Source organism: Austrofundulus limnaeus, unplaced genomic scaffold, assembly GCF_001266775.1.
Source record: "Austrofundulus limnaeus strain Quisiro unplaced genomic scaffold, Austrofundulus_limnaeus-1.0 Scaffold361, whole genome shotgun sequence".
NCBI classification, from domain to species: domain Eukaryota; kingdom Metazoa; phylum Chordata; class Actinopteri; order Cyprinodontiformes; family Rivulidae; genus Austrofundulus; species Austrofundulus limnaeus.
Window position 1 is genome coordinate 104,834 of NW_013952763.1, and position 9,751 is coordinate 114,584.

At 41.4% G+C, this 9,751-nt stretch overlaps 1 protein-coding gene across 1 annotated transcript in view; it reads right to left on the bottom strand.

Annotated features, from left to right (window-relative positions):
- Positions 1-12: 12 nt before the first annotated feature.
- slc6a16a (solute carrier family 6 member 16a) overlaps positions 13-9,751 on the bottom strand; it is an 18,471-nt gene continuing 8,732 nt past the window's right edge. Inside the window, exons 2-12 of the mRNA XM_014023270.1 lie at positions 9,371-9,596; positions 9,111-9,268; positions 6,768-6,894; positions 6,512-6,687; positions 4,375-4,485; positions 4,049-4,290; positions 3,765-3,945; positions 1,717-1,918; positions 1,232-1,391; positions 938-1,100; positions 13-718 (exon numbers count right to left, since the gene is read on the bottom strand). Of these exons, the coding sequence (XP_013878724.1) occupies positions 371-718; positions 938-1,100; positions 1,232-1,391; positions 1,717-1,918; positions 3,765-3,945; positions 4,049-4,290; positions 4,375-4,485; positions 6,512-6,687; positions 6,768-6,894; positions 9,111-9,268; positions 9,371-9,596 (2,094 nt within the window). The 3' untranslated portion in view covers positions 13-370. The remainder of the gene's footprint in view (positions 719-937; positions 1,101-1,231; positions 1,392-1,716; positions 1,919-3,764; positions 3,946-4,048; positions 4,291-4,374; positions 4,486-6,511; positions 6,688-6,767; positions 6,895-9,110; positions 9,269-9,370; positions 9,597-9,751) is intronic.

Here is a 9,751-nt window from a genome sequence, read left to right on the forward strand (position 1 = left end):
CACACACACACACACACACACACACACACACACACACACACACACACACACACACACACACACACACCAACATGGAACCGTCACAGTTTTTCAAGGTAGATTGTTTTCGCGTTTTCCTAAAGAAAAAAAATACTCTTCAGTTCTGACTCCTACATGAAGTCAAACATGGCAGTATGCTCTCACTTGACGCAGCAGCTCGTTTTCTAAACAGCATCGAGGTGATACAGAAAATAAATGTAGAAAGCAACAAAGAAGAGTCGACTGGTAATGTGCGACCAGTGATACAAATAAAACTAATCTGGGTTTGCTGAATGTAAAGCTATAACACTGAGATTTTGTTCTCATCTTTTTTTTTGTCCAGAATCTAGCCTCAAACTCTTGTGTCTTCCTCCTCCTCTTCGTCCTCTTCTTCCTGCTGGGACAGGAGCTGGTACTGTTCGCCGTCCACAGGCAGGAAGACCGTCCGGGAGCGAGCCCCGTCTCCCTCAGAGGGGGCTTGACGACAGCTGGAGTCCAGCTGATCGGTGGAGCTGCACTTGGTGTACAACTGGCGGTGCACCTCGGGGCCGGGCCCCTCCTGGGACGGAGCGTCGAGGGCCCTGCGGTTTGTCAGCGTGGAATGGACGTAGCCGACGGGTACCGGTAAGCTGGCGAAGACCACGAGCAGGACGATCATCACCAGGGCCCAGCCTGGGTACTCGAGCGTCGTCTCGGAAGCCTGGGAGGACGAGGAGAACAAAACGTGGGCAGCTTGAGTCGTTTCACACCAAGAAAACCAACAATGAGACGAAGCTGCTGAAGACCGTGAAAATCTATCAGAAATATGTCACTTTTACACAGATTTTATTTAATTTGAACATTTCAAACAGACAAGTGTAATATTTAATTAAATTGTGAAACATAACGTCTTAAATGCTTCWTAATTATGTGATCTTACCGAGGTTTGATTCCAGGCGGTGTACGTGGGCGATTTGAAAACCATTCGTAACAAACTGGCAGCCAGAAGACCGACCATTGCCAGTAAACACACGTACTTCCACAGGTACTTGTACACCACTGGAGGGCGCCACTTAAGCATGACTTCAAYATCATCCAGAAAGCTGCAGAGAAGGGAAACATTTAAAACCTATCCATCATCCATCTTTTTAAAGAGGGAAGAACAGAGGAAACAAGTCAAAACAAAGTGTAATCATTTGAGAAATTGTGTCTCAGTTTTTTCTTTGTCACTTACCGATCTGTGCCGTAAACCCAGGACACACTAATGGTTTCAAAAATGACAACGATGACTAACGGCAGGGTTGCAGAATAGTCATCAAACATGGTCACAAAGTAGTTGCCAGAACGCTGAGTGAACAGTAACCCGATCACAAACCCCAAAGCACAGCTGCACACTGAAAAACAGGGCAAAACACACATTTTATTGTTTAAGTCTCAAATATTTGCTCGTCCTGGTATTTACCTTAAGTTTAACAGTCTCTTCTCTTTTTACAATACTTTATAATCAACATCAGATTTTCTTGTTTTTTATTTTAATAGTAACGGGTCCTCTGGTTTCCTCCCACAGACCAAAAACATGAACGTCAGGTTGCCTTCAGGCCAGGCCTCCCTTGYAAAAGAGATCTGTGATCTCAGTGGGATTTGCCTGGTTTAAAAAAAATCTTATTAAGTAAACAATAGACAAGGAAAGACTGCTGTATACATTCAGACTGTGAGTACCAGTGAGAAGGGTCCGATGGCGCCCCAGGAGGCTAAAGTTGTCCATGAGCGGCGTGAGGATTCCCTGCATGGTCCCAAACATGGTGCTCAGGCCCAGGTTGAGCAGCATCAGGAAAAACAGCGTGGACCAGAAGGGGCTGGCTGGGAAGAGGGCCATGACCTCAGTGAACGCTATGAACGCCAGCCCGGTCCCCTCAACGCCCTGAAAAAAAAGGTAGAGCTGGTGGGAATATATGGACACACATGATACTCCTTCTGCAGCTCTGTTTTTAAGACGATAGATCATTTAATAACCTAAACACAGTGAGATAACATGACCTCACACCTTCWTCTTCTGTTTTTTCATCTTCACCTTTTGTTCCAGCATCACAGCTTGTTTCCATCCAGACTTTAAATRTGGTTTCCTATATGTTTTGCTTGTTAGTACCTCCTGGACTCCTGGGGGGTTCTGGGAATATAACCACTTYGCCCACATTTTATTATCTTTGTGATGTGTAAGCTTGCCTATGACTCACATTTGAAAGCAGCTAATGGAACAGCACTGAGTTCTAAGCAAGTTCCCAATTCAGTGAAAATTTTTTTTTAAAATACAATTTGGTATAAAACTTTTTTTTCTTGTTTACATGAACATGGGATTTTCTTCTGTCTTCCAGTGCAAAATTTTTAATTAATGACATAATTCCTATAAACTYTTAGTTTTATAACGTCACCCTCATTGGCTAGAAAAGCCTCTCTATAACAATCTTGAAGTGGTCCACGGACCACTTTAACATCGTTAGAGATAATCATAGTTGTAGCATGTTTTGCAGCTCTGGACACATTTTATTAATTAGACAAGGGGCAGGGATGGCTGTTCAATTGTAAACGTTGCAGACCCCTGAGCCAGACGCTTTGACTATATACCGCATACTTTGAAGAAATAATAAATTGTTGCACTGGCTTTATTTTAGATTAGGTAGAGTAATCTTTATTAGAATTATATATTCTTTGAGGCAGTAACTTTTCAAAGCATTTGTATTTAGTAAGCACTTTTTGATTGCTAACTCACTTTTAGATCTTTGTCTAAATTCACTACTAAAATCTTTATATTTACATTTAAACCACAATTTATTCTGAGAAAAACATGGTAGACCAGTATCTGTAATTGCGCTAGAGTGTCAAACTCAAGGTCCGTGCGTCAAATATGGCCTGTCAAGGCATTGTATGTGGCCGGCGGGAGCGTCAAAAATGTGTTAATATCTGAAAATAAGCATATGCTACTTTATTTTTCCACTAAGTGGAGGTGCACAGGGTTCAAACGTAGGCAGCAATTGGTTGAAATTCACTACTTAAATTCTCCATTTCACCACATTTGTTATATTTTCTACCTTTTCTGTGACCCAGTTTTACTGAGAAGTGGGAATTTCCCACAAATTTAAACTGGAGCACCCTTCCAGTGGGAATTCCAGTGGGGGAACCTCAACTCAACATTAAGTAAAACTCTCTTACTTTTACTTTTAAATTKATTTCTGTATTGTTTATTTCATATTTGGTCAGTTGGACATGTAGTGCTTTTCAGTGTTTATAATAAAATGTGTTAAAATGCTGTTTCTATGCAGGAAATACAATGTAGAGCTTTAAAAGAGTAATCTTAGAGTTTGTTTCTCAGCCATAGCAATGAGACGAGGAATGTGACATTTCATGTTTAGTTGAAGTTAATTACATCTGGCCCTTCGAAGGCAATCATGATGTTCATGTGGCCCATGGGTGAAAATAAGTTTGACACTCCTGCGCTAGAGTTTGTCTCTAAACATTTGCTTAATAAAATTAACTATGTATTTTTTTCTTTAATCAAAAACATTAATGAAAGGCTGGATGACGATATAACTAACTGATTTGTTTTATCTTTAAAAAGTTTTAGGCTTCTTCGACCTGTCAGATGATTATGAAATGTTGACATTTTTAATTTTGTTTTTATTTGATGTATGTGTTTTACGACCTTGAAGGTTTTTTTCTGGTTTTAGAAATTAGTGTAACACCAAACTATAAGCTTATCATATTTCTGATACCTTGTTCATCTCCTCCTCCAGATTGCAGTCAGTGATATTCGACCCCAGCATGGAGCCATATTCACCGTACCACCGTCTGTATTCAGGTATAGACACGGAGCTCGGAGCTGTGAGGTTGAAAGAGGGCCACCAGTGTTGACTCGATCCATTGGACGCCAAAGAGTTTAACACTCCAAGATTTCTGCAAGAGATTAAAATATTGAGTCAAATAATACAACATTTGAACTGACAATAAAAAAGGGGTTTTAAGGGTTGTATATATGCATAAAAACACAAAGACATACTCAGCTATGCAGTGTACTGCAATGGTCTTGGCACGAAAACCAAGCACAATGAAAACCACCAGCGACGCCAGCACTGATGTCATAAAGTTGATGCTGGAAACCAACAGGGCGTCCCGGTGACAGTTGTTGTTCACCGGATTGTAGGAGGAATACGCAATAACAGAGCCGTACCCCAGACCGAGGGCAAAAAACACCTGTGTGGCTGCCTGCCGCCACACCTGGACACTCCCCCAGATCTCCAGCTGAAAGGCAGAGCAAAACAAAATCTTACTGAGTCACAGATTTTTACAAAACATCAGAAAGAAGACCGCTTCAGTTCGGCTTACTTTGGGATAAAACATGTATGTGATGCCATCCATGGCACCGTCCAACAACAGCCCTCTGATGAGGAAAATAAAAAGCACCACGTAGGGAAACACTGAAGAAAAGTACATCACCTAACAGCAGAAAAAACAGAATAATCTATGTGAATAAAAGAAGATAAAAAWGTATTACCAGTAAGACTTCAAAAATACAGTTCTATCTGACAATAAATAGAAAAACTGGAAAAACAAGAAAACTGGAAAACTGCTGAGCAATTAAAATCCTTTAAAAAACTACTGCAAAAACATTTAGTTTTTACAGCTATAGGGCTAACTGCATGCTGGTGGTAGAATCACGATTTAGAGCAGTGTACAGTGGGGAAAATAAGTATTTAGTCAGTCATCAATTGTGCAAGTTCTCCCACTTAAAAAGATGAGAGAGGCCTGTAATTGACATCATAGGTAGACCTCAACTATGAGAGACAAAATGTGAAAAAAAAATTGAGAAAATCATTTTGTCTGACTTTTAAAGAATTTTTTTGCAAATAATGGTGGAAAATAAGTATTTGGTCACCTACAAACAAGCAAGATTTCTGGCTGTCACAGACCTGTAACTTCTTTTTTAAGAGGCTCCTCTTTCCCCCACTCATTACCTGTATTAATGGCACCTGTTTGAAGTTGTTAACAGTATAAAAGACACCTGCCCACAACCTCAAACAGTCACACTCCAAACTCCACTATGGTGAAGACGAAAGAGCTGTCGGAGGACACCAGAAACCGAATTGTAGACCTGCACCAGGCTGGGAAGACTGAATCTGCAATAGGCAAGCAGCTTGGTGTGAAGAAATCTACTGTGGGAGCGATAATCAGAAAATGGAAGACATACAAGACCACTACTAATCTCCCTCGATCTGGGGCTCCATGCAAGATCTCAGCCCGTGGGGTCAAAATGATCACAAGAACGGTGAGGAAAAATCCCAGAACCACAATGGGGGATCTAGTGAACGACCTGCGACGCCAGGGACTCAGATCTTGCAGTGCCAGACGTGTCCCCCGCTTAAGCCAGTCCATATCCAGGCACGTCTGAAGTTTGCTAGAGAGCATTTGGATGTTCCAGAAGAGTATTGGGAGAATGTCATATGGTCAGATGAAACCAAAGTAGAACTATTTGGTAAAAACACAACTCGTTGTGTTTGGAGGAAAGTGAATGTGGAGTTGCATCCAAAGAACACCATACCAACTGTGAAGCATGGGGGTGGCAACATCATGCTTTGGGGCTGTTTCTCTGCAAAGGGACCAGGAYGACTGGTCCGTGTACATGAAAGAATGAATGGGGCCATGTATTGTGAGATTTTGGGTGCAAACCTCCTTCCATCAGCAAGGGCAATGAAGATGAAACGTGGCTGGGTCTTTCAGCATGACAATGATCCCAAGCACACTGCCAGGGCAACAAAGGAGTGGCTTCGTAAGAAACAGTTCAAAGTCCTGGAGTGGCCTAGCCAGTCTCCCGATCTCAACCCCATCGAAAACCTTTGGAGGGAGTTGAAAGTCCGTGTTGCCCGCCGACAGCCCCAAAACATCACTGCTCTAGAGGAGATCTGCATGGAGGAATGGGCCAACATACCAGTAACAGTGTGTGCCAACCTTGTGAAGACTTACAGAAAAYGTTTGACCTCTGTCATTGCCAACAAAGGATATACAACAAAGTATTGAGATGAACTTTTGTTATTGACCAAATACTTATTTTCCACCATTATTTGCAAAAAAATTCTTTAAAAGTCAGACAAAATGATTTTCTCAAATTTTTTTTCACATTTTGTCTCTCATAGTTGAGGTCTACCTATGATGTCAATTACAGGCCTCTCTCATCTTTTTAAGTGGAAGAACTTGCACAATTGGTGACTGACTAAATACTTATTTTCCCCACTGTAGCTGGTAGCAAATACTAAAAAGTAAAGTTTCATATTGTTTTTTTTCCTGCTGGGATTTTAGGACTAAGTTTTAAAAAACTGCTGCAGGCTGAATTATATGGCGCTGTGCAAAAGTCCTTCATCATGCCATGATTTTTAGATTTTGCTTCTAAGGAGGTGGGCTTTTAAAGGCCGTTCAAGRTTTATACGTAAACCAGAGTTCTCTGGGGTTGTTGTTGGGGTTCTCTTACCTTCGCGGAGGACTTGATGCCCTTGATCATTGCCAGCGACACAATGGCCCAAGCAGCCAACAAACATCCAGTCATGATGGGGTTAAATTCTCCACTTTCCTCTATGGAATTGGTGATGTCCAGAGCTTTACGAAACCAGAAATATGGCGTGGGGGAGCTTCTCGCACACTCCTTCACTGCGTATCAAAGACAAGACACTATAGACATTTTTCTGGTGTATAAAAGACGTGACATTTGATTTCCTTCGTGTCAGTACCRGTTTGATTGATGGTGACGTCCGTTGGACATTGGTGCCAAGGCAGAGGATACTGAAAGGAGTTACCCAAGTAGAAGAGGCTCCATGCGATGATAACATTGTAGTAAATAGCCACATAAAAACAAACCTGCAAAACAAATAAATATGTGAAACACAAACATCTACATAACATATTTCTTGGAACGTTATCTAAAGGGGAGTAAATCCCAGAGATGTGAATATACTTTGTCACAGTACTTAAGTAATTTTTGGAGGATTTGTAATTTTACCAAGTATTTTTATTGTAACTTTTACTTTTATCTTGTTATTTTCAAAACATAAAAGTGATCCTTTTACTACTTTGCTTTAAAGTAGACCTATCACACTTTTAAATTCCTCCTTTTCACATTTAAATCATTCAGTTGGGGTCTTTATAAAGTGGAACTGCAATGCTTTGGTCTGAATTCCTCCTTATAACTTCACCAGCTCCTCGTTCACCCCTTTTCTGTTGTGTGTCTCTGAGCAGCTGGATTTGAAACTGTCCCTTTAAGATGCTTCAAGCCCCGCCCCCTTCAGCTTCCAGACCAGCCCACTCCCATTTGAGAGAGAGAGAGAGGTGGGGGGTATGTTTTCTTGTTTGTAGAAATGTTTTATTTACAATTTAATTACAAAATGTCAACAACAGAAGACTCGTCCGTAGTCTTATGGTGCGTTCACACCGAACGCGATTTCAGCGTCAAAATCGCAGCCAACGCTGAAGTTTGAAGCTTGTGCACTTTGAGGTCAGACGCAGGACAGCTGCGCTGCACGGCGACAGCCGCCCCGCCCCTCCCTCCTCTGTGGGGCTGTTTAATGTCGGACGAGGAAGTGGCTTTGCTTTATTTACAGACAGCCAGAACGTGTCACGTTCATCAGATAATTAATTCATAATTAATTCACCAGATAATTCAGAGAAGAGGCTCACAGCTCGCTTTCAGGACTATTTTTTTCAGTCTGATGAGTCGCTGCCACGCTTTGGTGCGGATCAGGACACGACTGCAGCACTCATTTCAGCTAAAGAGCAGGAGCTCCGTCTGTTTCAGGTTAGTGGACATCATTCAGTAAACTGTCCCGTCGGGAAATATGTCACTACGTCACACAGTGGAGTCTCTCTGATTGGTTGACGCTGCGCGTCGAGCTGCAAAAGTTCAGATTTCCCAACTTCAGCGATTTGGACGATTTGGACGATCTGAGCGTTCGACGCTCAGATCGTCCAAATCGTCCAAATCGCGCTGCTCTAATCGCGCTTGAGGCGCCGCAGAACTTCCCGACGTTGCTTGAAGCGCGTCCACCATAGACTTTGTATGTAAACCTGCTGCTCCTGACGCTGAAATCGCGTTCGGTGTGAACGCACCATTACATGTTGGAGCCAGAGCCAGAGGAAAATTGAGATGAGGAAATTGTAGTTGGTAAGTCCAGACCTTATTTGGCAATTCTGTCGCAGACAATTTGACGTAATAGACTCAGAAAACGTCACAGAAAACAGAGAAAAGTGAACGGGTTGAAAAGTGTGATATAAACAGAATTTAAAGATATCTTTGCAGCACTGAAGACTAGAGATTAAATTCAACTTTTCTGTCCTCCTAGAGACTTTAAGTACTCAACAAAATATACTGAACACCTAAAAATGGATTTTGCAGGACACGTTCCCTTTAAAATTCAACACCTACTTGCAAGTTARAAATTTAAATACGACCAGAACTCATCATGGAAAGAGTTGGTTACACGCTCTAAAAAAAGAAATGTTGAATTTTCTTTACTCAACTCAGTTTAGTGGGACCAAATTGGTAAATAATTTTACTTTCCAGATTATTGTGAGCAGTTTTGTGACTTTTACTTAAATAGGCACTTTTCTTGTTGGTGAAGTTTATTTTTTCCTGTCATTTTCTGTTAAAGTATTTTTTTATATGTTTAAGTACTTTATAGGCCTCTGGTAAAGCTACTGTGTTGTAAAGAATTAAACTTGCAACTTGTCTAAGTGTTACACAACAAACTGCTGATCTCAGGTTACAGCATGATGTCACCATCATCTCAAAATATATACACTGGGACTGCAAGTCATAAGAAAAAACAAAACAAAACAAAACAAAACAAAACAAAACTATGCTTACAGAGAGGTCAAAAAGAAAAACAACAACAACAAACAGAAAGCACTCGTTCCACTCCCTCTGATTTTAAAAACATTAATCTTTGAAAGCTAAAAAATACATTATCAGTGAGTTACAAATTATAAGAAAGACCACAGAAATGATTTTTTTTCCTGCTTCAGTTTGGCTTTTAAATGTCGCAACTAAAAGAAGTAATCTGAAGTCTGAACATGCTCACCACGCAGCTGGAGTAGCCGATCCCCACCAGCTTTGGGGAGATGTGCTTCCAAACCCCAATGCTGCCCTGTCGAATACTTTGTCCCGCTGCCAGCTCCATGAAAAACAGAGGAACTCCAACAAGCAGCAGAAGAAACACATACAGAAGCATGAAGGCTCCTGGAAGGATTGAGGGAGCTCAAGTTATTTGTTGCTTTTCATTTATCCAACTATGGTTTAATGTTCTAATTAAGGTTCTTATGTTTAAAGTCTTCCACTCACCTCCTCCGTTTTGGTGGCAAAGGTATGGAAACCTCCACACATTTCCTAATCCCACGCTGAAGCCAACTTGAGCTAACACGTACTGGATCTTAGAATCCCAGGCGGGCCGATCTCCGCCGTTCGGCTGGGCTGTGTCGGGACCGGACACGGCAGAGAGCTGAGTTTCAGACTGACCCTCTCCCAACCAGGACCTCTCCTCATTTGAGTCCAGTGCAGGCTTCTCCATCTGGTCAGACAGGAAGTTTCTCTTCAACATTGTTGTGCTCAGACTGAATGAAATATGTTTTTACTGATGAGTCAAATATATCGCATACATCTAAATACTGAAAGGGATCCCCGATTAGTTGTAACATTAGACTTTATATGATAAACATATACTTT